The sequence below is a fragment of the Myiozetetes cayanensis genome, unplaced genomic scaffold (genome assembly GCF_022539395.1).
Source record: "Myiozetetes cayanensis isolate MyiCay16 unplaced genomic scaffold, myiCay2020 scf28, whole genome shotgun sequence".
Taxonomy (NCBI): domain Eukaryota; kingdom Metazoa; phylum Chordata; class Aves; order Passeriformes; family Tyrannidae; genus Myiozetetes; species Myiozetetes cayanensis.
The window spans coordinates 4,152,081-4,179,470 of record NW_026087499.1 but is presented as its reverse complement, the minus strand read 5'-3'; the positions used below and the strand labels follow the sequence as shown (position 1 = coordinate 4,179,470).

Here is a 27,390-nt window from a genome sequence, read left to right as displayed (position 1 = left end):
TTGTTATCCTCTGACCATCTGAAAAATGAGTGCTGGGCCTCTGTCCCCTCCAGTTGCTGTGAGGCCTCTAGCAGAGGGCAGAACAGCTTGTGCACTGAGCACACGAGATGACAGGGGTGTTTATTGCAGGTTATCCCTCAGCTCATTGCAAGAATTGACACCCCTCGACCGCTGGTGGGACGCCTCATCCATCAGCTCCTCACGGACATCGGTCGGTACCACCCCCAGGTGAGCCCTGGCTGAGAGGAGGAATTTCCACAGACTGGTGCCAGTTCAGGCATTTCCTGGGTTCCATTTCACCTGGTCCAGGTGCCTGTGCTGGAAGTCACAGCAAGTGATGACAGTGAGGGTGGGGACTATTTCTGATCCAATTTATGTAGCAGTTCTGTGTGGGTTCTGAAGCATTATTGATTGCTGTCCCTTGCAGGCTTTGATCTATCCTTTGACCGTGGCCTCTAAATCTACAACCACTGCTCGGCACAATGCTGCCAATAAGATCTTGAAAAACATGTGTGAGCACAGCAACACTCTGGTGCAGCAGGCAATGATGGTGAGTACTCATTGTACCGGGAATGGATTTACTACAGGTATAATAACACAAATTGTATTCACTGTCAATTTATTTGGGTATTTGCAACTGGTAGGAGTTACAGTATTAGTGTAGTTGCAAGGGAATACTTTAATTTAAAAATATTTTGCACGCTGAGTTTTTGTGTCTCCTTATAAATAAATTTAGAGAAGAAACAAATGAGAAATCATATTAATTATTAGAAATAAAGAGATATTTCTGCTTAATGAAAAGCAGAAACAAAACTTACCAAGCATAGCATTGAAAGAGTAATTTAATTGATTTGATAAAGATTTTTATGAGTAAATGAGAAGTAATGCTTTCAGGCCAAGCTACACAAATGCATAGAAGATTTCAGTGGTAACAAATAAGGTGAGAAAAGCCTGGTCAGCTTCCTGCAGGAACAAAAGTAGCATCACTGTGGTAGCTCTTGTGGCTCCCTCTGGCTGCCAGCAACGAGTACTTCCTAACACGAGAGAAGAAAGGAGTTCTGCAGTTGTAAGTCAGGACGCAGTCACAGGGGGTTTTCAGGTGTTTAATCCTTTCTCCTGCCCCAAAACAGGTGAGTGAGGAGCTCATCCGTGTGGCCATCCTGTGGCACGAGATGTGGCACGAAGGGCTGGAGGAGGCGTCTCGTCTGTATTTCGGAGAAAGGAACGTGAAGGGGATGTTTGAGGTGCTGGAACCACTCCATGCCATGATGGAACGTGGGCCTCAGACTCTGAAGGAGACATCCTTCAATCAGGTATCAGCAGATGGCCAAGAGAATGTTCTGCAGGACAGGCACCTGCCCAGAGGTGTCACAGGAACCTCTGACATTCAACAGACAGTGAATCTCTTGGGATTCATTGCATTAGTTGCAGATTTAATTATTGACATTTATCTTCAGATCTGTCTCTTTTGGTGATGACAGGGGTCATGATAGTACTGATTGCTATACAGTCTTGTATCAGCTGGATGTCTGATAGAGTCTGCAAAACACACAACTGCTCTGCAGTTCATTATTCTGTTTTGCTTCACAGTAGGCACAAGCACAGGTAGCAGAGATGACCTCTCCCAAACCAGCAAAAGGAATTCATTTGAACTTGTGAGCCCACTGTTAAAGGGTGACTCTATTCATTCTGTTACCTCCTATAATGGAGTCTATTTGTGAGCAAATAAACTCATAGCAGATCTTGGATCCAGGAATTTCTGCATCTTTAATTCTGATATTCTGTAAAAAATTAGAGGTCAAGTATTTTTAATTTAATTTGAAAAGAGACTGTAATGCTCTTTGTAGGTGTTAAGTGGCCTCCACCTGTTCCACTACAGTCTGTTGAAATGTTTTTCTTCTGTTGTTTTTCACTTCCTCCCCAGGCCTACGGCAGAGACCTCATGGAAGCTCAGGAGTGGTGCAGGAAGTACATGAAGTCAGGAAATGTCAAGGACCTCACTCAGGCTTGGGATCTCTATTACCACGTGTTCCGGCGCATCTCAAAGCAGCTGCCTCAGGTGAGGGGACAGATTCACTTCTGTGCTGGGTCTGTCAGTGCACGTTGTCAATAGCAATCTTTGTTTCATGTTTTTCTGGTTATTCAAACCATTCAGGTTCAGTGCTGTGGAAATACCTGCACGGGATTTGCTGCAAGTTTGGTGTTTATGCAGTGCTTCCTGCAAGCACCTCAAGTGTTGGTCACTGATTGAGCTGTTTTAGGTCACTCGACAGCACAAGCTCCTCAGATGTGTGAGATTTAACTGAAATTCTAAGGGGTTGCCTTTCTTTTGGCTTTCTTTGGTAGCTCACTTCTTTGGAACTCCAGTACGTGTCACCAAAACTCCTCATGTGCCGGGACCTGGAATTGGCAGTGCCAGGAACGTACGATCCCAACCAGCCCATCATCCGGATTCAGTCCATCGCACCCTCCCTGCAGGTCATCACCTCCAAGCAGCGGCCCAGGAAGTTGACATTAATGGGTGAGAGAGAGCACTTTTCACTTAGTTATTCCAGTGTTTAAGCAGCTCTTAGGTCAAGCTGCAGATTTACTTTATGAAACCTCTCCAGCTTTTCCTTTCAGCTGAGGCTTTTCTTGGTGGGCTGGTTGGTCTGGCTGCCACACTCTCCACTTCTTGGGTGTTTTGACTCTTGGCTGTTTGTTCAACAAGAGCAAACTTCTCTGTATTAATTGTTTTTGTAGGAAGCAACGGGCACGAGTTTGTGTTCCTTCTGAAAGGTCACGAAGACCTGCGCCAAGATGAAAGAGTGATGCAGCTTTTTGGGTTGGTCAACACCCTGCTAGCAAATGACCCAACTTCTCTTCGTAAAAACCTCAGGTATGGGCTGGGGGTAATCACTGAACCATATAGGTGCACAAGTGACACCCTACATGGGTGCAGTACCCAAGCAAACCTTGGCACAAGGAGCGGATTTGTGAGGAAATGGCAAATCTTGGAACTAAGTTAATTAAAAAAAAAAAAAAAGAAAAAGAAAAACAGCATTCATAGGATTCAAACACAGAGGAAATGTATCCAAGCGGATCATTTGTTTTATTTAATTGAAGTAATTGCAAATTGTAAATTGTTATGGTCTTTGAGGCAACCTCTATTTCAAGGCACCTTGAGCGCTGCTTTAGGAGACTGGGAATGAGTTTTTGTCAAGGATTTTTTGTTGTAGTCACTAAATAGCTTGGTGAGTACTCAAGGAGTGCAGATGTAGATCACCTGGCAGCAGTCTGTGCAAATGGATGTTTGAGGTCTGTCTGAAAAGAAGACAAACAGAGCATCTAAAGAAGAGACAATTTGGATCAGAATTTGATTTAGTAGTAGTTGTTTTAAGCATCTCAAAATGTAACAATTGACAACACACAACAATCTGAGCCCTGATTATCTGTTTTTTTCCCGTAGCATCCAGAGATATGCTGTCATTCCACTGTCTACAAATTCAGGCTTGATTGGCTGGGTGCCCCACTGTGACACTCTGCACGCCCTGATCCGAGACTACCGGGAGAAGAAGAAGATCCTGCTCAACATCGAGCATCGCATCATGCTGAGGGTGAGGGCAGAGCTGGCACAGCTCCTGGCATGTGCTTTTAGTACTCCAATGTCTTAGTGAAGGGAAATGATTCACAGCTCCTTCCTCTGCCTCTTCCCTGATTGTTATCAGTATCAATAATAAATACAAAAATATCAGATAGGAGATATAAAACACCTCTGAGAGGTAAAGTTTGCCATATGTATGTTTGCTTCTCCTTTCCAGTTTTAGCAGTGACCACAAGTTGTTGCCATCTGGTGACTGAAATGTGTTTGGGATTTTGCATGAGTAGGACGTGCCTCACACAAGCTGCCTGGTGCTGGCATTACAAACATTGTGTCTAGGCAGCAGGGCCACAATTAGATAAGAGAAACTGAACACTAGGAGCTAGAAAATGTGGAATTCCCTGCCAAAAGGAAAGTGTGTGCCAGCCCAGAAGACTTATTTGGATAATGGTTTTTGAAACATACTGACCTTGGCAATACTTCAGTTAAATAAGACTGTGGGCTACTTACTTTGTGGATATTAAATCATTTGCTATCCCATTTAAAATGAATTCTTCACTGCTGGGTGACCATCTCACTGTGTCTGAGAACTTACTGGTCAGTCTACAAATAATTAATATGAAATTATTTGTGATTACTGGGTTTCTTATAGTACAACCAGAGCCTACTGAAGGTAGGTTTTTTAAGTTGTTGAATGTCACTCCTCAATTCTAGATGGCTCCAGATTATGACCACCTGACCCTGATGCAGAAAGTAGAAGTATTTGAACATGCTGTCAATAACACAGCTGGGGATGACCTTGCCAAACTGCTGTGGTTGAAAAGTCCCAGCTCGGAGGTGAGTTCAGCACATGACACTTAATTCAAGGGCACAGGGTGTTTGAACCCCTCAGGCTTAATGGGTGTACTGAACATGAGCATGTCACAGCTCTGTTTTGTTGCAAAATGCAAGTAGTTAATTTAAATTATGTATAATTTAAAACATATAATCTGAAACACGCAACATGCCTGCCTGGCTTCTGTTTTGTCTCCACTTGTAGGTGTGGTTTGACAGAAGGACAAATTACACTCGTTCACTTGCTGTGATGTCAATGGTTGGGTACATTTTGGGCCTTGGGGACAGGTAAGTGAAGGATAAAGGTTTCTTTTCTTTAAAAGCACAGGCTGTGAAGGCTTATCAATTCATTCCTAGGATCTGTCCTTGTGATAACATCTTCCATTGTGGCTACTGCTGAGTTGTAGTGATACCATCTTTTCAGGTCCTGATTGTGCTGCTGTTACTTCCAGCACTGCAGGCATGAGAGGCAGGGCTTGGGTATCTTGAGTGCTAATAAGATTTTCTTCCTTTTTGAGATAAATGCCCACAGAACTACATCAAGGACCACAAGTCCTAATATTGAAAGTCCCAGTAAATCCTTTCACTCACAGAATGGGAAGTATTTCTCCATTCATTCTATAGCTTCAAAAATAGCTTTGAAGACAGTGTATTTTAGATTTAAAGGCTGTAATGCAAAAACAGCTAAGCCCTCATGTGTTTTCATAACAAAAGCTCTTAACTCCTGCAACTTAGAGGTCTTTATAATGAAATTATAAACCGTTGAAATTTTAATTAAAACAAAATTGGAAGAAGACAGCATGAATACAGGCCCTGTGGTTTTCCTAGTCTGGATTGATTTTCCTCTCTTCTGATTGTAAACCAATTTGTGTTACTTCACCTGTAGCGTAGTGCATTTCGTTTTTCTGTACTGAAAAAAGTGAAAAAGCGTAAAACAAGTGGAGAAATTTATCCTAACTGAAAAATAAATGTTCCTGTCCAAGAAACGTACTGATTGTTCTGGTCCAAGAGATTGTTTATCTTCCAAGGTGAGAAGGTCTCTAACTCCTGAGAGGTAATTACAAAAATAATGTGATAGATGCACTGTCAGGAAGCTTTTCTGTTCATCCTGAGATTGAAGATCTCAGACAAGAAAGCTGTCACTGGCTGTTCTTGCTCATCAAGATAAATATAATTTCAGACTGGAACTGCTGTGATTTACTCTGGGTTTTTAGAATGGTCTGTCACCCTGTTTTTCTCTCCCACTCCTTCATCAAAGACACCCCTCCAATCTGATGTTAGACAGACTGAGTGGAAAGATCCTGCATATCGACTTTGGGGACTGCTTTGAGGTAAATCTTTGTAGCTGGACATTAAATTTTCTATAACATTTCACATTTTCTGATAGAACAGAAATTAATCCATAAGCCAGGACAAACTGACCTTGGAGTCTGATCCTGGGCAAGCCCTTTGGCTTTTTTGAGCTTTACTTTGCCTACAGGCAAGATGAAAATAATCGGTACTTTATGTCAGAGGAGGGTCTTGGGGACTAGCTGACCACTGGAACAGGCAAAGAAGTGCTGGCATCTACTTCCATGAAATTTCTTGGAGCAATTTAAGCTGCTGACAGGCAGTCTGTGTTACCTGAGAGTAGCAGCTGGGCATGTGCTGAGTTTTCCCTTTGCCATCGAGTTACTTACGTAGCTTCTCCCAAAAATTTGTGGAAACCGAGGAACATAAAGCCGTGACTTTTTTCCTATTTGGAATAAAATCTTCAAGATTGTGCCAAAAAGATCCCTATGCTTAATAACTTTTAAAGACTAAATTAGCTATTAATTGACTGATTCTCCATCATCATCTGTTTAGGTTGCAATGACAAGAGAAAAGTTCCCTGAGAAGATTCCATTTAGGTTAACAAGGATGCTGACAAATGCTATGGAGGTAAGCATCTCCCCTTTAACATGGAGGGGATTGTTCCTGGGGAAAATGCCACCCAAATCTCAGTTTTTCCTCTGTTTTCTGTTGTGGCTAAACTTCTCCACACCTTAAGAACCAGAGGTGTTGATATTTCAGCTGCATTTTCTGTAAGCACAGTGAATTACAGCTCAAAGCCACTTCTTGCTCCCGGAATGTCGGGGTTGGAGTTGCACAGTGAACGAAGCAGTGGGGGATTCACTTCTCTATCTTCCCAAGGTGACAGGCCTCGATGGCAACTACAGGATTACGTGTCACACGGTGATGGAAGTGCTGCGGGAACACAAGGACAGCGTCATGGCCGTGCTGGAAGCCTTTGTGTATGATCCCTTATTGAACTGGAGGCTGATGGACAGTAAGTGGCTCTGAGAAAACACTGCCTGCGAGAGAGGGATCCATCTGATTTCATACAAAAAATCCAGAAGCTTGAAATTCAATGTCTATCTGAAAAAATTCTGATGAAATGGTTCATTTCCATGTGCTATTTCTGGGTGCAGCTTTAAGGATTTTAATATGACATTGCAACAGAGATCGGGAGATTGAAATTATTTTCATGTGGCATCAAATCTGGAGAAGGAGAAAGGCAGCCAAATCTGTATTGTTTGTTGACAGATTTGCTCTGAAACTCCAGTTCATGCCTTTCAACTCCTTATTTTCTTGCAGCAAACACAAAGGGCAATAAGCGCTCACGAACAAGGACAGACTCCTACTCAGCCAGTCAGTCAGTGGGTGAGTAGGAAAGATGGTGGATGTCACAATTATGCTTTTAAATGAGCTGATTAACAGTTTTGTAAATGTTTCTGGAAGAACATTTTAGCTGCTTTTCAACGTCGCGTTTATGTTTTTGTGGGTTTTTTCCATAGAAATGTTGGACAGCGTGGAACTGGGTGAGACATCCCATAAAAAAACTGGGACCACAGTGCCTGAATCAATCCATTCCTTCAGTAAGTTTCATTGTTGTTTCTATACTAATGCATAAATTATTATGAGACAGAAAATTTCATCACGATCCAAATGCCGTTACATGAGTTGGAGCAGATGCAGTTCCTTGTCAGCATAAATGAGGAATATAATTACCTGTGTTCTCAACTCCCAACAAAAAGGTGATAGAAAATGCATCTAGGTTTGCTGTCAAAGTGGCATTTGGGCAGGGCACATCTAACAGCAGTACAAATGCTTTTATTGCTCAGGTGAAGTCCTAATTCCCTTTCCTGTTTCTGTCCTTCAGTAGGAGATGGTCTGGTGAAACCAGAAGCTCTAAATAAGAAGGCAATTCAGATCATCAACAGGGTTCGAGATAAGCTCACTGGTGAGCATGTTTTTCTGTTATATAAAATAAACATAAAACCTGATGAGAGGGATCAGCACTACCCTTAGTGTTTGTATTTTATGTTAATCCTTGAATTTAACATATTCTGATTAGGTGGATGAGGCCATTTCCTGTTCTTGTCTAACACCCAAGGACTGGTGCCTGCATTTAGATTGAAATGAGCCTGATTTGAAAAGTACAGAGGTGTTTGAAATGAGCCTGATTTGAAAAGGACAGAGGTGTTTGAAATGAGCCTGATTTGAAAAGGACAGAGGTGTTTGTAACTGCACAGACTTGCATGTCTTAGCTTGTTTAGTGGAAGTTGAATTTCTACTCTCCTGGCTTTATAGTTTGCAGCATTTAGTTGCAAAATTTTACATTCTTTATAATTATAATTATAATTATAATTATAATTAATATGAAAGTACCCCTCACCTGCCAAATAATGTATCTGAAGGGATTAGAACCAGGATTTGTGACTTCACTGATGTGTTTTTTTCACCCTTTAATTTCCCAGGTCGGGACTTCTCTCATGACGAAACTCTGGATGTCCCCACACAAGTGGAATTGCTCATTAAACAAGCGACTTCTCACGAGAACCTGTGCCAGTGCTACATTGGATGGTGAGTTTGTCACTCAGCTGAGCTGGCAAAACTCTTCTGGAATGATCTAATTGTGTGGTTAGTTATCTGTAGGAGCTTTAGCACGTCCTGCATCTGCTCTGGTAGATTTTTGCAGTCATGACAGCGATGCCATAGACAGCTCTTTTATAAGTAGTGACGGGGATTTTAGATCATTTTAAGTGTTTGAAATAAGGAATGTGCTGGTCACTGGTTTCAGTTACAGTGAAGAAGTCAGGTGTTATTTATACTGCTTATTTTTACTGTCATGTTGAGGGTTAGCTAACTTTGAACTATGCTGGGCAAAATAGATCTCTGTTGTTTTTAAACTTTAGCAGGAAAGAAGCATTGGGGGCTGGCAACTTTCCCTAAGCTGAATTAGTGCCTAGTTAGTATGGAATCTCAGTCCTTCTCAGTGTTGCCTTTGTGAAACTCCATGCAAGTCAGCATTATTACAATATCTTTATTTTCTTTAGGTGTCCTTTCTGGTAATGGAAGATTCCAAAGTATCCACAGCCTTTTATTCTGGAGGCTTTTGCGCTCCAAACTTGCTCTTCTACAAACACAAACTGAACCTTGGACTGAAATACAGCCTTTGTCAAATATTTTTAAATGTAAATGAAAAAGAGTTATTGTATATTAAAAGTTGGTTTAAGCCAATGTATAGCTGCTGTTGGAAAAAAAAAAAAAACAAAAACAAACAAGCTGTCTGAAACACAACACTTGATTTGGGTTTCCAGGACAGTGAAGACTGATTGTACCACAGATGTCTATGGTTCCACTTGGTCTTTGGGGAACTGGTGATCCATTGAAAATAACTATATACGGGTTTTGACTTACTTTGCAATGTAACTAAGTCACTTGCAGATGAATTATTGCCCTGGTCATTCCTGTTGATGTGGCTGCAGCGAGCTCAACGCGCTTGTGCGGGAGGTTTCATTTACGTTTGGGGGTGAGCCGGATAACTGGAAAGAGAAGCAGAATTTTACCATTGTTTCATCCTGTACCTTGTTTTCAAACTCAGTTCTTGCCCCTAAATTGGAAATTGCCTATCTGCTCATCACATTCATGCAGGAGTCGTGTTTCAGATTAGAGCAGGATGTCAAGGTTTGGAGACCTTGAGGTGAGCGAAGTCGGTGCCTCTGTGCAGAGTGATCCGTGGCAAACTGAGTGCAGGGTACAAATAAATACCACTTGGGAGCTTCCCTCAGTGTCCGGGTTAAAAAGCAGTGTTGGGAAATAACTCGGGAAAGTTAGGGCTTGGCATAGGAGGCAGAAGGGGGGGAGAACTGGTCATAACTTGAAGCAGAAAATAATGGTTATTAAATGTGAGGGTGAAGATAAAGTTATGATTTATGAATTAAACATATTAAAAACAATGCACAAAATACAACAGAGTAGCCATGTTTAGATGCCATGTTGTATTTGAATATTTTTGTGCCAATAAATTACACCGAAATGTAAAGACTTTGGCTGTGTTCCTGTTTATTCTTAAGTATTTCTTAGGCAGAGACAGGGAAGCGGATTAAGATTCTTTTTTTTTCTTTTAAGGTTCCTATTGCCATTGACTTGTCTCTTTGTGCACCAGTTCAGGCTTTATTTCCCTTCTGATGGCAGCTGGAAGCAAAATTACCAAGACTGAACGAAATCTGTCACTTGTATACCAGAAACTTGACCGTAGGACCCCGAAATTTGGCACGGCCCCGAGGCTGCCAGAGCTCCGGGAGCATTCGGACAACACTTTGAGGGGCAGGGTGGGATTACTGGGGTGTCTGTGCAGGGCCAAGAGTTGGAATCAATGATCCTCGTGGGCCCCTGCCAACTCAGCAATCTGTGATTCTGTGGGTCCCTGGTAGTGCTTTTGAGGGGAGGCAGGGGCGGTGTCTCCCCCATTGTAGCTCTGGGGGTGCCCCTCAATGTCCCCCCTCAATGTCCCCCCTCAATGTCCCCCCTCCGTGTCCCCTCAATGTCCCCCTCCGTGTCCCCTCCGTGTCCCCCTCCGTGTCCCCTCAGTGTCCCCTCCGTGTCCCCCTCAATGTCCCCTCCGCAATGTCCCCCCTCAGTGTCCCCTCTCAGTGTCCCCCCTCAATGTCCCCCTCAATGTCCCCTCCTCCTGTCCCCCTCAGTGTCCCCTCCAGTCAGTGTCCCCCTCAGTGTCCCCCTCAATGTCCCCCTCAGTGTCCCCCTCAGTGTCCCCCTCAATGTCCCCCTCAATGTCCCCCTCAATGTCCCCCCCATGTCCCCTCAATGTCCCCTCTCAGTGTCCCCCCTCAGTGTCCCCCCTCAGTGTCCCCCTCAATGTCCCCCTCAATGTCCCCCTCAATGTCCCCCCTCAATGTCCCCTCAATGTCCCCCTCAGTGTCCCCCCTCAGTGTCCCCCTCAGTGTCCCCCTCAATGTCCCCCCTCAATGTCCCCCTCAATGTCCCCCTCAATGTCCCCCTCAATGTCCCCTCTCAGTGTCCCCTCAGTGTCCCCCTCAGTGTCCCCCTCAATGTCCCCCTCAATGTCCCCCCTCAATGTCCCCTCTCAGTGTCCCCCTCAATGTCCCCCCCTCAATCTCCCCCCCCAATGTCCCCCCTCAGTGTCCCCTCATCCCACAGAGGGCTGGTCCCCTCCCGCCGCTGGGGGGCGCCACCCGCACCTCCCCTCCGCTCTTCCCCCCGCCCCTTCCCGGCACCGCGCTCTCGCGAGAGCGCCCTGTTCTCGCGACAGCTTCGCGCATCAGCATGGCGGCCGCCGTGGGTGAGGGGAGCCCGGCGGGGCGGGCTGGCGGCGCCGGGACGGCCGCGGACAGCGGGGCAGGCAGCGCCATGCCGGCCCTGCCCGGCTTCGACAGCCCCGACGCCTTCGTCAAGGTGCGCTGGGGAGCCCGGGGGGGAGGGGAGCGGGGCGTGCGCGTGCGCTCGGGCCATGCCGGGAGCTGTAGTCCGGCCCCGCGGGGGCTGCGGGGGGACCCTCACCCGAGCGGGGACGGCTGCGGGGAGCCCCTCTGCGCGGGAGGGGGGCTGCGGGCCGGGCCGGCGGGCGCGGGGGCCGAGCGATGTGTCGGGGCCTGTTACCGCCCTGGTACAGGGCCCCGGTCCTGTCACCCACCGGCAGTTCCTGGGGACCCTCGGGGGGGCTGTGGCCACGGGCATTGCTTCCCCTGGCGTTACAGATGGCAGCGTCAGTCCCGGTGTGTTTCACGTGTGCACCGTGCTGCTTCCAGAGAGGGAGCGGCCGCCAGTTCCCAAGAAAGAAGCGTTGCAGCGTTTAGGGGTGTTTTTGTTAAAATAATAAAGTCGTTAGGGACGTTCCTGCTGATTTAGAATCACAGAATATCCTGAGCTGGAAGGGACCCACAAGGATCATCCAGTCCAACTCCTGGCCCTGCACAGGCACCCCAACAATCCCACCCTGTCCCTCAGAGTGTTGTCCAAACCCTCCTGGAGCTCTGGCAGCCTTGGAGCTGTGACCAAACCTTGGGGAGCCTGTTCAGTGCCAACCACCCTCTGAGGGAAGAACCTTTTCCTGAGATCCAACCTAACCCTGCCCTGACACAACTTCAGGTCAGATCTGTAATACTAGACTGAGTTACAGATCCTGCTCATAGACTTTAACCATTTGAAGTTCTCTAAATAGACCACATGAACTTACTCTTGGTGAAAAGCCCCGCCATACCACCCAACAGAACCACTCAGCTCAAACCAGCCAGGCAGAACGCGCTTCTCTCACAGGGTGTGCTGGGCAAACGGGAACAAAGTGCTGATAACGTGGTGTTCTTGCACAGTACGCCCTGGGCACAGTGGTGGCTGCGACGAAGGCGTCCAATGGGCTCCCCCAGCCTGGCGACGAGTACGATTTCTACCGCAGCTTCCCCGGCTTCCGCGCCTACTGCGACACGCAGGGAGACCGCCTGCTCCGCTGGTAAGGGCCTGCTGCCCCTCCCCACCCCCCAGCACGCAGCCCCCTCCTCTGGGGGGGGGGTTTATTGTGCTTTTCTAACCCCTTCCATTGTGAGTGCTGTGAAGAGCTGTGGCAGGAGCAGCTGACACCAAACACACGGGTCTGTCCTTTTTAAAAAGTCGTCATGTGGTTTGTGAGAAATTAATTCTGGCACTTAATACTGTATAGGTGCTCCTCCTATTCACTGCTCACGCGATGGTGTCTACCATTTGATTTATTTTCAAGCTTTCAAGTGTAGGAAGTTGAAGAAAGCTGGATGTTCTAGGGTTGGGCTTGCCTGCTCACAGATTGCTGACAGTTGTGCTGTTCTCTTGCAAGCATGAGCCAGGTGATGCAGTACCACGGCTGCCGGAGCCTCCTGAAAGATTCCAGCAAAGTGACAGGGCTGGAAGACAAATTTGATCTGCTGGTTGACTCCAACGATGTCATTCTAGAAAGAGTGGTAAGCAAATCATTTCTGCATGTGGTTCTTATAAACTGTTCAGTTCCCATAACTTTTTTTCATTGCAAGAATTTTAGTGGTGGTGCTTTCACAGTTACAGTTGGTGTTTCCTCAGTCTGGTGTTTTCCTTTATTTTAAAACCCCCTCCGTGTGCTGGGCCAGAGCTCCCAGCAGCTGGGGCAGGTGGGTTATGGGCCAGGACTGCAATATGTGACTTGTGAGGAAACTAAATACAGTTTGGCATGAAACCCTCACAACCTGAGAACAGGTCTGTACATTTTAGAGCTGCTTCTCTGAGGAAACTCTTCCTACCCTTGATGTCCAGCGTGCTCCTCCCACGTTTGTCTGTCTAGTGTTGCACAGAATTTGGGGGAAATGGCTGTGGAGGTACCTACCTGTGTGAATGTCTTTGCTCAGTGACTAAAGTGGCTGAGTGTGGTAATTTAACAGGTGTTTCACATTGCTTTTCTGGGGTTTAGAGTATTTTATTGGATGAAGCATCCGGAGTGAACAGAAACCAGCAGCCAGTGCTGCCAGCTGGGTTACAGCCCCCACAGATGATCGTTTCCAGCTGGAACCGCAAGGTGAGGCCCCTCTGCTCAGTTTGCTGTGTTAGCTCAGCTGTTCTCCCAGCCTTGGCACTGCTGATTCTCCAGTGGAGTGTAGTAGTTAAATATTCTCTCATGTTTTTTCACACATTCTAAGTCCCTCCCTCTTTTTTTCCTTTTCCTGTTCATTCAGACTTGATTCTGGATTCTCTGTGCTTTCAATTGCCATTTCAGTGTCATGTACACAACAGCCTTTCTTGTGCTTATTCCTATGGATTCAGGATCCTGATTCAGAGAACTCTGGACTTGCTGAGAAAAAGTAACTCAGTTTTGAGTGTAGAGTATATCTTTATTTCTCTGAACGTTGGGTCAGGCTGAGTAGGAAAAATGCTGAATGTTTGTTAAGTCATGTGAATTTTACCTGTGTTTTTTTTAAATAGGCAGGAGAATTCCACAAGAGAACTCAGTCTGAAACCTTCCGGCTGCTTCACGCCAAGAATATCACTCGACCACAGCTTAAGTTTCGGGAAAAGATTGACAACTCCAACACTCCCTTTGTCCCTAAACTTTTTATCAAGCCAAATGCTTTGAAACCTTTGCCTGAAGGTAAGGAGTTTGTTTTGCTTGGGTGACCTGTTGAGGTTATGTGACACAAACCTGTCACTGTCCTCACAGTCTAGAGGAGAAATCATTGACTCGAAAAACAAATAGCTCTTTACCACCACTGAACATACATGAGAGTCACTTTTGCCTCAGAAGTCTTGCCCAGTCCTGTTGCCTTCACAGATGTTCTTTCAGATGAGTGAGGTGTGTGGGGAGACCTACCTTAGCTTTGGGTGATTTACCAGAGCCGCTGTGTAACACCCTGTTTTGGTAACATTCTGCTGCTGATGGTTCATCCATAATCTCCACTGATGCCATTGTGCTTTTAATAACTGAAGATTTTTTCAATCTCCTTCCGAGCTTTTGAGCAGAACCGCTTTGTTGTCATGCTTAACAGTTGTTAAGCATGAGTTGTCATTCAGGGTGAATTTAAATTGTTAAGATTTTTGATACTTCGTGGTTTTAATAGGATCTTGTGGTGGGTGGAGGGGAGAGAGTAGCAGGCTGAGGAGGTGTGATGTGGGGGACCCAGTCCAGTTATTCCATATTGGTTGTTCAGCCCTCACAAAAAGTGGACGGCAGCGAAAGGAGCGCCCTGAGGACTTGGATGTGCCAGCTGCCTTGGCAGACTTCATCCATCAGCAGAGGACGCAGCAAACTGAGCAAGACATGTAAGAAATGAACCTGGCAGCGAGGTGCTGGGAGCCCCACGGGTGGGCCTGCGCCCGTGTGCTCCCTCTGCGCTGGTGCTCGTCACGTGTGGCAGCTCTGCATGTGTTTGTGCCCACACTACCTTGTGTGTGATTTGCTTTAGGCCTCTGCAGTCACATTAAACCTGTGCTTAATAAGAGGCAGCGTTTCTGCTGGGTAGGGAAACTACCATAGGTGTCAAAGTCTCTGTGCTCTGGCCTCATAAAGGCGGCTGGGATTTAGCCTGTGCTTATCTTCCTGATTTCCACAGGTTTGCCCATCCTTACCAGTATGAACTGGAGCATTTCTCTCCACCAGATGGAGTTCTCAAGAAACCAGAACTCCAGGTTGGTGCCCACGCTAATTTTCAGCTGCAGATGCAGTGCATTTACAGCCATACTTGACAAATTTCAGATCTGAGGGTGGAGGTCGGGGTGGGAGTTGACAGAGAACATACCATGCCTAATCCATGTGCTCTGCCAGATGTACAGGCCCATGGAGGAAACACCCTGTCATTTTATCACCACACTGGATGAGCTGGTAGAACTAAATGAAAAGCTTATGAACTGTAAAGAATTTGCCCTGGATTTAGAGGTAATCAAGTTCCCTTTTCTGCTTAAGTTACACATGTACTTTTAGGACCTAAGAGACCATTATATTCTTCTAGTCTGTTTTGTGGTTTTCTCCTTTTTTGTAGTTTCTGACATGAAAAGAAAGTTCATGACCCTGATCCGTCAGATATAAAGTTGAATTAAACTGTGTCAATATTACAAGTTTTCCAATGGTAGGACTGGCTGCCCACTTCTAGCTGAATTTGATCTTCTTTCAATTCATCCCATGGTTTTTTTATGTCATGTTAATGACTGCAAAAAGAAAGTTTGATTATTCAGTTGTCTTTTCTCTTAAAGAAGTCCTTTTCTTCCTTCATTTGGGGTTGCCATTTGTTTTATAGCATTACTTCTGTAATGAATCCTAGTTTACACCTCTCTTCCCCATTTTCAGCACCATTCCTACAGGAGCTTCCTGGGCTTGACATGCCTGATGCAGATTTCCACTCGAACAGAAGATTTCATTATCGATGCCCTGGAGCTGCGCAGCGACCTGAACATCCTCAATGAGACCTTCACAGACCCTGCCATTGTGAAGGTCAGCTGCCAAACTCACCACAGTTCCTTTTTTTATTATTGTTATTGGTTTAGTTTAAGCTTTATTATACTTAAAATCACACTGTGTGCTGTCCTGGTCACTTGGCTCTGCTCTCGCTTTGATTTGTTCATGGACTTCTTTCCTTAGTGTAAGTGGTGAATTACTTGCCAATTGCACCCATTTAGTAGTTCTGTACTTAACAGTAAAGGACACAGAAAAGAAATCTGGTCCTAGACACATGAATATGAAAACACAGCACCACCAGCCTGGAGTAGAAATGTTCTTTGTATCATTCCCACCTTGTTTTACTTCTCAAGGTCCTTCATGGTGCTGATTCAGACGTGGAATGGCTGCAAAGAGACTTTGGTCTGTACTTGGTGAACGTGTTTGACACTCACCAAGCTGCTCGCCTCCTCAATCTTGGCAGGCATTCTTTGGAACACCTGCTAAAGCTGTATTGCAGCGTAGATGCTGACAAGAAGTACCAGCTGGCTGACTGGAGGATACGGTAAAAACTGACTCCTAAATGGGCTGGAGCTGCCAGGTAGCTCTTTCTCCTTGTTTGCATTGCTAGAGCTTCTAGTTGCAAGACCCGTAGTTATAGGTTAGTCTCAAAGTGAGTGAGCACAGCATTTACCTTGGCTGTGCCTTAAGTTTCTGGGTGTTAACATTTCCCCATGTTTTTGGAAAATGAGTTATTTTGGGAAGAAAATCTTCTGAGAGCTCACTTCTTAGGAACAGTGTTTAACTGCTGCACTGTGATGGAGACAAGTCTGTATTTGCTCCCCAGAGCCCCCACAAAAACATTGTCACCTGTACAAGGTGCTGTTGGAGCAGGGAGCTTGGGCTGTGCAGGTGCACCCTGCACACCACAGAGATCCTAAATCTACTTTATGGAGGCTCTGCAGAGAGAGCAGAGTTATTTCAAATGCCACAGCAAGCACTTCTGCCATCTGACTTGGCTGCAGGGCAGTCCTGCTCTCTGGCAGGACTGTGAGCAAGATGACTTGGAGAGGGCACAGCACGTTACTGCTGTGACCCAACAAATCCCTCAGCAAGGAAACAGAAGAATTTCCGTGTTAGTTCTTGGCATGTCTCGTGTCCAGTTTGCGCTAATATGCCTTGCAAGAGGAAAGTGACACTTTGGTGGGACAACTGAAACGTGTTAATGCAACTGTGGCTCTTTTTCTAGCCCTTTGCCAGAAGAAATGATGCAGTATGCCCGGGATGACACTCACTACTTGCTCTACATCTATGATAAAATGAGGGAGTTGCTGTGGGAGAGAGGGAACGAGCAGCCCACGCAGCTGCAGGTTGTGTGGCAGCGCAGCAGGAACATCTGCCTGAAGGTAAAGCTTCACCTGCCTGGATTACCTGCATCAGAGCACGGGCTTAGGACAGAAGGTCCTTTGCCTACTCTGCTCTCTTACATAAACACAGGTTGTTTCTCCTCTTTGTGTGTCTGAAATCAGCTGTATAAACTCTGCCAGTCACTTGTTTCACTAGCTAAAAGCCTTGGATTCAGGTGCCTTCCTGCTTTTTTTTTGAGTGTTAGTACTGCTTGGTCTCACAGTGCATTCAGGTGTGTCTTTTCCAAGAGAGATGTTACATTTCCACTTCTGCTGGGTGTTCTAGAAGTTCAAAGCCTTGCTGGAGTTGCCTTATGAGACAATTACATCGTGCCTGGAAAATACTGTCTGTGAAAATAGGCCTTGTGTAATACAGTGAAGCTTAAAGATACTGAAGCTCCTCCTGGAGTTCATGAGGGTGGTTTTCCCCTAAAAATGGATGAGATGTATGTTCCTCAGGAATAGGCTCCTAGCAATCATTTAGGATAAAAGCTCAAGGCACATTATACCAGAGTGCATTTCAGTCCCCTGATGTCCGTGTGAGATTCTCTGTCTCAGTGGAGCAAGGCAAACTGGAAAGCCCAAATCCAATACTTACCATGAGTGGGTTTTTTTTCCTGTCCAGAAATACATCAAGCCCCTCTTCACAGATGAATCCTACCTTGAGCTCTACAGGAGGCAGAAAAAACACCTCGACACCCAGCAGCTGGCAGCTTTTAGGTTGCTGTTTGCATGGAGGGACAAGATAGCACGTCAGGAGGACGAGAGCACAGGGTAGGAAATCTGTTGTTGTGGACAATGGCTTAATACTTCAGTAAATCTCTTGGGTTGTGCCCCTTCCACCCCTGAGGTGGAACCACTTTGTGGAAATCACTGTACTGCCTCAGGCTGCTTGTTACTCAGAAGTCCTGTTACATTAGCAGCCTGTTAAATTCTTACAGGTATCTAGATCAGTCCTACTTAATTTCTTTTCTTTTTAACTGATGTCGTCTTCTCAGACCTTGTAATTGGGGCAGGGTTGTGCACTCTGGAGGTATTTTTGAGTGTTTTTAACGTTCTGTTACATTCACACCGCCTCTTTGTGTTGTAGGTATGTGCTACCAAATCATATGCTGTTGAAGATCTCAGAGGAGCTGCCCAAGTAAGTTCTGTTCACCCTGAAGGAGTCTTATTTGATTTTAATGTCCAGCAAGTTACTTCCTAATGTGTAATGACTTCTGCAGTTGGTCCCTTCCTTCCAGCTGTCAGTACTGCTTTTCTCTATAGTTGTTCAGTTTGGAAGAGGAATAAATAGCAATGCTCTTTGGAAGGCTCCAGACTTCTGGGATACATCTCTGATTTTATTCCACTAATAAACCACATTTCTTTGCATTGCTCTGTGTCACAAATTCCCCCTGAGATTCCCAGACTATCACAGAGCAAGAGAGGGATGAGTTCCCCCATAGCATTTATTTGGGGGTTTTTTGCACTTCCTAGAGGGTTGGGAAGAGCAAGGGGCAGATCCCTTAAAATGCCCAATTTCCACAACATTTTCCTCAGCCACTTGGCACTCATCATCCAACAGCCGTACTTGAGACTTATAAAAATGCATCGTTACAGGCAGGCCCACTGCTGGGCTCAGCTTTCATAGGTGAGTGCTGAATGAAATGATGGTGAGGAGAGTCAGGCCACAGAAAAGTTAAATGAGAGGAGAGCTGACTTAATGGCTTCTCCTTGTCTGCACAAACTGATACAGAAGAATTTTATCACAGAGAATAAACTTTGACAGATTAATCTGACTTGTCTTGCTCTGTCACCGTCAGGACCGTGGTTATGTCCCATTGCACATCCTTGGAATGCAAATACCTGACATATTGCCCATAAATACAGCACACTGAGTTTTCCTCCTCTCTCTTTAGAGAACCCCAGGGCATCATTGCCTGCTGTAATCCCGTCCCACCCCTCGTTCGCCAGCAGCTTAATGAATTGCATCTGCTCATTCAGCAGGCCCGGGAGATGCCTCTTGTCAAGGTAGGAGTAGCTGGTACCACACAGGAGACTCATCACTGGCTTTCCCTCAGCTGGGGCTGGGGCTGAGTGCTGACCTGAGGTGATGTGTGTGCTGAAGTTTGCTGTTTGGATGCTGAATGTGGTGCTCTGCAGTAGAGCTGAAAGATCCACTGCAACTCCTTGCCTGTGAGCTGTTTGGTGGCTTCCAGGCAGTGTGGTTCCCTGCAGAACTGGAGCAGCAAACGAGCAGACACTGCTTGAACAGGGGGCAGTTGTCTGTCTGACACTGCACATCACGTTTGCCTGCGTGAGGAGGAACTGCACCTTGTGGAATTTGGTGGCCGTGTAAACAGACTCGTAAATCTTTTACAGCTATGGTGAGGCAAACAAAAACAGCCCTGGCTGCAAGAGATTCATTAGTCCAAATGCAACATCAGCATGGTGATACTAATACAGTTTTCCTCCTGTAGTGAAACAAAAACACTTGTGAGCAAGAGTGTGTCCTTTCTCTGCAAGGTGTTTAAATATATAGCCAAGTGCAAACACTGCAGGAGAAGAAAGTGATTTTATTAACTGCTAGCTTGTAATAAATGTGTTGGAAACGTTGATAAGGAGGCCAACCTAGAAGAAACAGGGCAGGTACATTTAAGTAATTTACTTTTCTCTCCCCTTCTAGTCGGAGATTACTTCGACTGTCAAGAAGAGAGCATCTCTACCCACCCCTGAGGTATTATTTACATGGTATTTTTACTTAATGTCTTCAGCCTTAAACTTGGAACCTAATGTAGCAAAATTCTCTCTAGTAAGTTGCTTATCTCATCCCTTTTACAGGTCTCTGCTTTAGCTTAATGTTCGTTTTCTGTGCTAGACTCATAACATCACCAGCTGTAAATTGGTGTTTTACAAACCACTATAAAGCAGCACTTAAGGCTGTATCAGCAAACACTCTGGCTGCTGGACAGTTTCATATGTGTTAAAATATATTGACTGAGCTGTAAGAAGAGAGGTTTCAGATGAGTTTATGAGGCTGACTCGTTCCTTCTCCTCGTGTATGAAGTAAAGTGTCTCCATTAACCAGTATTAATGGAGTTTGCATAGGGAGCCTTTTGATGCCAGGTGCAATGTGCTCTGGCAGGTGAGCTACAGTAAGAATATTCCACCTCTGAATTTCACCCTGTCATTTGAATTTCTGTCTAAGTGTCTGCAGTATGTGAAACCATGGATTCATAGTGTATTAATGGTGTTTGTAATTTGAATCTCCCTGCAGAAGCTGGAGAATGCCCTCTTTGGACCACACGACAGTTCACGGATTCCTATGGATGATTTCCAGAACAACTCTGCCTTGGGTAATTTAGAGTTAACCTGAAAGCTGTGCTAATAATGCAGTGGTGGGGCTTTGACATGGAGGAAATGAATGGCCCTGAAAAAACTTGCAGAGGAATCTCATTACACAGGAGAGCAGTAAAATACACAAGTATCTAATAAAAATTTTGTCTCCTTTTCATGCAGAGCCTGCACCAGTTTTGGAAGATTCTTGTCTCTTCTCAGACAGTGAGAGGACAACAAATATTCAAGATAGTCAGCCAGAGCCAGCATGTCTTGTTGCTACTGCCACTGTCAGCATATTCAGTGTAAGCAGCATGTTTGTGAGTGTCAGTATTCAAGTATTAGAAAACAGACTTCATAATCTGATAAAACTGTGTGGAAGTGTTGAAAGAAACCGTAAGGAGGGACGTGCCTGGCAATGGCACTGACTCCTGTCAGGTGTGTGGCACAACCCAGACAGCTGGGTTAGAAGGTCAGCAAGTTAAATGTCTCTGGAGGGTCACTGCTCTCAGTGGGGGTTCAGAGTGACCAACAGCAGTAGCCAAACCAAGAGAATATTGGTGTTAATATTTCTTTTTTTTCTTTTCTTCTTTTAAGGAAAGCGATGGAGATGAAGGAAATAAGAGGCCTTTAACCACTGCACAGAGGAAAGCTCAGCTAATAATGGAGTCCTTCGAAAATCCTTTTAAAATGGTAAAAGCTCCCAATACATATTTGTGGTGGGACTCACAAAATACCCAGTGCAGAGAATGCCCTGAGCTGTTTTTTTCAGGTGTATCTTAAAGAGCTTGATAGAGCATCAGCTACTCTCTTACTGGAATCAAGGGGTTGTCTTTCCTGCAAAGACCCGTGTGGACTTGTTTTCAAAACACATTTAAATGCCTCTTGGATATAAGTCTACTTAGTAAATAGACCTTTCTCTGGTTTTTTTAATCAAGTTTGAGGTTTTTGAAATTTGCATCACATTTTCATCTCTGCTTTATGGCTGGAGTTAGTGAGCTGATTTTGCTCCTGTAATGAATCAGAAGAACAATAGAGTACTGCTACAGATTTGTAGTGGCAAATTACTAGGAAATAATATCAAATCAACATTTTCTGGTGTGCGGTTGAGGCTTGGTTTGTTGGGGTTTTTTTGGTTTTGTGGGGCTTTTTTCAGTTGTTTTTTCTTAATTATTTCTCTTGGGCGTAGCTGCAGTAATTTCTCTTCTTCCACAAGGTGTTCCATCTACAGAATGCTTCTTAAATATGAACTTACTGATCTACAACAAGCAGCATTTTAGCAGTGAGATAAATGTCATGTGCTGTGTTTAGAGCAAAATGGTTTTTTTCCTCTCTGCAGTACCTGCCTCCAGAGGAGAATTCTGCCTATGTCTCACAGTCTGCAAAGTTTGACCCATCATCAAAAATTTATGAGGTAAGGCTCGTGCTAAAAAAGCCTGCAAGGTGGTACAAAAGAAACAAATAACTAGTTTGTTTTGCATTGGGACCCTCAGCAAAATAATATTTTTTTTTCTTCTTGGGTACTTCTTGAGAAACTTTGCATGTTTCTGTGGCATTTGTATTCTTTGGAGAACCAGGATTGGAGATATTCCTCTATATAGTCCCTGTCTGTCAAAGATACAACTCCTGAAGTATCTGCCTTTGTTCTCATGGCCTGTTTGTAGCTGAGAGCTTTTAAAGCACTTGGTTTTACTTCACCTGGTGCAGCAGATCTTGGTCTCTTTTACCATCCAGTTTGATCTTTTGTACTCTGAATGAAGACCAGCATGTGGAAGCAAGTTTATAAACTCCCTTTTGCCATAAAACTTCAAAGGAAGTGGTTCCAGGTAACACTTTCTCATTGCAGATCAGCAATCGATGGAAGCTGATGAGTCAGGCATCGGTACAGAAGAAACCCAAGAATGAAATCAGTAAAAAAGCAGCCCAGGAGTCAGGTACAGCCATTCCTCCCTTCCTCAGGGTGTGTGCCAGCATGCTTTTCCCAATGCACATAGGTTGTTTCCTGTAGGTGATGGATTTCCTGATAAATGCTGTACTTTGGTAATGTTTATACTGTATTTAGTTTGAGACTTGCTGCTTTGCTTGCTTTTTCCAAGCTCCTGGCTAACTTACTGCTGCTTTTTACAGTAATACTTGTTTGTCTCCATAGCTGCCCGTGCCCAGGCACAGAAGTTGCATAAAAACGCAGCACAGAACGTTGTGTCTGTTCGTCAGCAAGCCATGGTATGTCATGGAATTCCCTCCTTCCAGCCTTTGCCCATCCTGACTGTTACAGCAGTTCAGAGTGAATGAAACCCTGAGCCCTGTCACTCTGGAACACCTCAATGACAGTGTTTTGGCAGTGGTGCTGCCCTGGGTGTAACAACAGGCCCCTGCTAACTGTGCTGCACACACTGTCACATCCTCCTGTGGGCTCACTAGGGAATTTTTTCCACTGCTGCACCTCTGCTCCTCCTCCTAACGTTCCACATAGGCTCCCCCAAATCTGCCAGTGTGGCCACAGCAGGTCTCAGCCTCTGATATCCTGTGAAATGACAGCTTGGCTTTTTATCTCAGAAGTCCCTGCATTGTGAGGAGGAAAAAAGACAAAGCAGTTTAGGCCCCAGGAAGAGCACAGAGCTTTCTCCCCACGCTGTTACTGCCACAGGCAGGAGCTGTCCCTGAAACCTGGCTCTGCTGGGCAGTTCATCTGCCCACTGGTGCTTGTGCAGGGGTGTTTCATTCTCCTCTCCTGAACTTGTCCTTTTTCTCCCTTCTGTGGGTTGCTTTCCCAGCAGGAACAAGCTAATAGGAAGAGGGAAAGAGACACGAGTGAGACGGGAGCGGAGCTGCCAACACAGGAGAAGAAACGGCCAAAACCCCCCCAGCAACCAGAGGAGCTGGAAGCACCGAAGCAGTTTACCCCCTTTGATTACAGCAAGTCCAACTTCAAAGTGTTTGCAGGTAAGATCTGATCCCCTGCTTAGGGTGCTGCAGGCTGTGGAAAACGTTGCCAGCTGAGCCTGGAGAAGGTTTGTGGGAATGTGGGTGGCGAGGCAGTACAGACTGTTACAATGCACTTACGTACAGTGGGGAAGCACTTGAAGAAGTTGACTCAAGGAATGTACACACTTCAGCATCCCTTCTGGTTTGGAAACAAATCCTGAAACTATTGGCCAAGTGAGTTGTGGGTTTGGATTTTGTTTCTTTTCCTTATAGAGCAAGTCATCTGTTTAATTGGACTTGGGAACGAGGAGGCAAAGGAGATTGGACTCCTTTGTAAGAAGCACCTATTCAGAAGCATCTCCTGTCCTTAGGAGACTGTTCTGGGCTGTACTGTGTGGGAGACTGCAACAAAACCTCCGTATCATCAGAGGAACACTGTGGAATTCATTGTTCTTTATGGAAAATTTTAGTGACAGCTTCTCCTCTCTCCTTTAGGAAGCAGCAAATCGAAGCAGTCGCCACAATTTGATCCTGCCAAGCAAGCTTACGCAGGCAAGGTATGGGCTTGTCATGAAAAGAGGAACAGAAATGTGGGTGACAGAATGTACCCAGCCAGGGAGGGCAGAGGACTTTTTCTGGATGTGCAGAATGTTCTCTAACAGCACTTGGTACTGAGGTGCAGCTTCCAACCACAAGTTCATTCTTCCCATTTAGGAGGGGCTTCCTTGGGGCCCCTCAGACTCTTTGTTGTTTCCCACTTCTTCGTACACTGTTCACACCTGCACCTCCACACGTCACAGGCATGACATTTGCACCACAGCACACCACTACAAATTCCCAGTACCAAATTCAAGGCACTCCCAAAAATCTCAGTCATTCCAGTGGTTCCAGGTCATTTCGGGTTGCTCGTGTTCTCCCCAAGTCCTGGTATTAGGAGAACAGTCTGAGCTCAGAGATTTTTCACTTACTGCTAATTGGGATTGAAGAGAAGAAAGAAAACAAGAACAGTCAAACACAAACTTAAGGCAGTTCCTGTGCTGTCACCCCTGCAGACCTGGGTGCCTAAACCCCCCCATCTATACCTGCATAGTGCTCACACGTGGAGTTTGGGTGCTGATGGGTCATGTCCATGGGCTTTCAGGCATGAAGTAACAGGAAGCCCATGGTGTGAACTCGCTGGGTGCTGGAGCAGTAATTTAAGTTCTGAAGCTCATTTCTAGCATTTCAGCCTCCCCTGTGCATGTTGCCTTCCTGCATGTTTAACTGGAGGGAAAATGTTACCAGGGAGCATCTGAGACGTTCCAAAAAATCATATTTTAGTAGCTGAAGCACTTTATGCTTGATAGAGTAGGAAACAGTTTCCTCTGCAATCCCTTTGCCCTGTCAGTTGAAACTTGTTTCAGGAGAAAAAATGAAACCACATGGTGAATTTGGGACAACCTGTACAGCTCTTTCTGCCTAGATGGGTAAGGTTTGTTGTCAGTGGGGTATTGTGCCTCACAGTCCAGGTCAGAGCAGTAGAACAACATTTCCTCAGGTGCACTCAGTGCCGCTCTAAGACATAAAGCTCACGGTGTGGATGGAGTTGTATGAGGTTGGAGGGACCTGGCAGCACATGAACCTCACAGGATACACTGGATTTGGAAGCAGCCTCACCGTGCTGGTGTTTTGTCTCCTCTCTGTGCAGAAATTTGCTGGGGCGAACAAACTTCAACAGTCTGGAAACCGGAGCATGTCCTACCTGGCGGGGAAAGCTGAAAGGTGTGTTGTGAGCCTGCTGTGTTGTCAGCCTGCCCTGATCCAGCTGGAGTGTTTGCAAACCCATGCCCTGGAGCCGTGGGCAGCTGTGGGAGCTCAGGCACACGCTTAACGGGAAGAGGTTGTGTCACAGCTTGACGTCAGTTTAAAGGAAAAAAAAAAAGAAACTTAGTCAGGATTAATGCAATCAAAGACAAGTCTGGGTGGGAGGTTTGAAACGCTGAGGTAAAAAAGTTTGTGTTAATGGATGTGGAAGTTGCTTGCTTTGACCACAGAGGTAGGTGGAGGTGGGGAGAACATCTGCCTGGCTTGGGAGGAAGACAAATAACAGTACTGCCAAGCATGAACATTCTTGTTCTGAATGGATACTTAATGTTTAGCTTACAAGATTGATCCTTTTGTGTTACTTAGTCATAAAAGAGCAACACAAGGTAAGGGTTCTGCATCAGGACCCTTGATAGAATCATTGTAACATCGTCAGTTTTCAGTCTTGAGTGAATTTAGAGCAAGAGTTAAAGTGTTTGTGTAACTCTTTTGCAGGGGTTCGACACACCACTGGCCAAAGAGATAATCCTTGTTACAGGACCTGTGGGAGTTACTGCTGAAGGAAACAATAGTTAGAAGTGTTGTCACCACAAGGAGGCAAAGACCGGTCGTTGAGCAGTTTTTGTACAGAAAACATTTTTAAAACTATTAAAATCCTTTTTTTTCCAAAAGGAAAAACGTCTTAATTGATGCCACTTTTATTACATTCACATTGGTTTTTTTCTAATTTTACTCATAATATTGCTTTGTTTATAATTTTGAAACTTTATCCTGTGTCCTCAAACAAAATTAGGCTGAACTTGTCACTTGTTGGAGTTGCCTGAAGTCCAGAACCAGCATATCAACGGAGTATGAGAGGAACCTCTTGGCACCTCTAAAGGCAGCACAAAAATAATAGATTCAGTAGATATGACTCAAACCCCAGCAGTGCAGAGGAGGAAATGAGGCCAGACTGTCTTTTGTGTCAGACCTTGCTTACAAATTGAACTGCACAGCTCAACTCTTACAGGACAAGGTAATATGAAAAATGAGAGTGTTTACCTGGCAGTGTTTTTGTATTTTGAAAGAAAGACTTGATCCTAAGGGGGGGAAAAAAAGAGTTAGGATACTTTTGGGATCTGAGGTCATAGGATGAAAGCAACAGCATTAGCTAGAAGGTAAAACCAGAGTGCAGGGTTGGGCTGGGGAAAGGCAGCAGGTTCTGTGCTGCAACTGAATCTTTACAGCTAAACTAACATCTCCAAGTTTTAAATACCCACAGTGAGTTACCCTGAAGTCTTTGTAGAGAGTATCAGAAACAGTATCAGTGTTTGGTGGATGGATGACTGAGCTTATTCTAATGCTGACCACTGCTGGCTGGTACTGCTGCTGTGCAGAGGTAAGGAACACGACATTTTAACAGGGCTTTATTTTACAAAGACTGAGGAGGTTTGGGGTTGACTTTGTTTTCAATCTCTTCCACTGTTTTTGGGGAGTAGGGAGTGGAAGGAACAGAGGAGGGGTTTTCCTTCTTAGGTATCTTAGTGTGAACAGTGCCAACTGAGCAGCATTGTAATGGTGGAACAGAGTCTCTTTCTGCTCATAAAGTCTGCTTGCATGGCTGAATATTGGAGAATGTTTTTGTAAAGAGGCAGTTAAATAGCAATTGTCTCTTAAGTGCATTTGCAGGGGCTGCCAATTCCCTTCCCAGCTTTACCAGTTCTGGTTATTTCTGTAACTGGAAGAACAAGAAGTCTTACTAAAAACCACATTGCCCCCAGGGATATTAAAATCTCTAGTTTAAGTCCTCTACTTTAAGTTCCATGCGAGGTGACATTTCAAGGGTGATCTTAATTTCAGGATTTTTCTGGTTTTCCAGAACCAAATCTGCTTTTGTGACATCCACACAATCCCAGGATGGGTCAGGCTGGAAGGGACCACAGTGGGTCATCTGGTCCCACCTCCCTGCTCCAGCAGGGTCATCCCAGAGCACATGGTACAGGACTATATCCAGAGGGGTCTGGAATATCCCCGGTGAGGGGGACTCCACACCCTCCCTGCTCAGTGTTGGGGCACTGCACAGGGAAGAAGTTCTTCCTCATGTTCAGGTGGAACTTCCTGGGCACCAGGTTCTGCCCCATCCTCTTGTGCCATTGCTGGCCCCCCTCGTCCGGAGCAGAGCCTGGTCCTTGCTCTGCCTCCTCCCTGCAGCCACTGACACTGCGAGAGTCCCTTCTCAGCGTCTCCTCTGGAGGCTGAACAGCCCCAGCTCCCTCAGCCTCTCCTCTTGAGAGCCGCTCCAGCCCCCCAGTCACCCTCGTTAAATCCCGCATGGCCCTTCCCCTTTC

At 45.5% G+C, this 27,390-nt stretch overlaps 2 protein-coding genes across 6 annotated transcripts in view; both read left to right on the top strand.

The window, feature by feature from the left end:
* MTOR (mechanistic target of rapamycin kinase) overlaps positions 1-9,764 on the top strand; it is a 60,863-nt gene extending 51,099 nt beyond the window's left edge. For all 3 annotated transcript variants that reach the window (XM_050322294.1, XM_050322293.1, XM_050322295.1), the window contains 17 exons: positions 130-228; positions 428-550; positions 1,131-1,313; positions 1,925-2,059; positions 2,347-2,521; positions 2,743-2,878; positions 3,449-3,596; positions 4,295-4,417; positions 4,620-4,702; positions 5,673-5,745; positions 6,260-6,334; positions 6,587-6,722; positions 7,031-7,096; positions 7,231-7,311; positions 7,596-7,676; positions 8,194-8,299; positions 8,773-9,764. In XM_050322294.1, coding sequence (XP_050178251.1) covers positions 130-228; positions 428-550; positions 1,131-1,313; positions 1,925-2,059; positions 2,347-2,521; positions 2,743-2,878; positions 3,449-3,596; positions 4,295-4,417; positions 4,620-4,702; positions 5,673-5,745; positions 6,260-6,334; positions 6,587-6,722; positions 7,031-7,096; positions 7,231-7,311; positions 7,596-7,676; positions 8,194-8,299; positions 8,773-8,788 — 1,839 coding nt within the window. In that variant the 3' untranslated portion in view covers positions 8,789-9,764. The remainder of the gene's footprint in view (positions 1-129; positions 229-427; positions 551-1,130; positions 1,314-1,924; positions 2,060-2,346; positions 2,522-2,742; positions 2,879-3,448; positions 3,597-4,294; positions 4,418-4,619; positions 4,703-5,672; positions 5,746-6,259; positions 6,335-6,586; positions 6,723-7,030; positions 7,097-7,230; positions 7,312-7,595; positions 7,677-8,193; positions 8,300-8,772) is intronic.
* Positions 9,765-11,023: 1,259 nt separating this feature from the next.
* EXOSC10 (exosome component 10) lies at positions 11,024-27,021 on the top strand. 3 transcript variants are annotated; one of them, XR_007629814.1, is made up of 26 exons: positions 11,024-11,152; positions 12,067-12,203; positions 12,561-12,684; positions 13,164-13,268; positions 13,673-13,838; positions 14,395-14,506; positions 14,797-14,872; positions 15,009-15,119; positions 15,528-15,671; positions 15,989-16,179; positions 16,864-17,020; positions 17,646-17,794; positions 18,111-18,161; positions 18,919-19,030; positions 19,686-19,736; positions 20,277-20,355; positions 20,519-20,640; positions 20,933-21,028; positions 21,675-21,749; positions 22,182-22,269; positions 22,485-22,558; positions 23,110-23,278; positions 23,756-23,817; positions 24,948-25,021; positions 25,559-26,078; positions 26,325-27,018. XR_007629814.1 is itself a non-coding variant. In XM_050322508.1 (25 exons), the coding sequence occupies exons 1-25, from the start codon at positions 11,024-11,026 to the stop codon at positions 25,587-25,589; spliced, it is 2,685 nt and encodes an 894-aa protein (XP_050178465.1). In that variant the 3' UTR covers positions 25,590-27,020. The 3 variants fall into 3 exon arrangements, 2 of the variants coding, with proteins under 2 accessions (XP_050178465.1, XP_050178466.1); XM_050322508.1 differs by having other exon boundaries at positions 25,559-27,020; XM_050322509.1 differs by having other exon boundaries at positions 11,028-11,152; positions 23,113-23,278; positions 25,559-27,021.
* Positions 27,022-27,390: the final 369 nt, after the last annotated feature.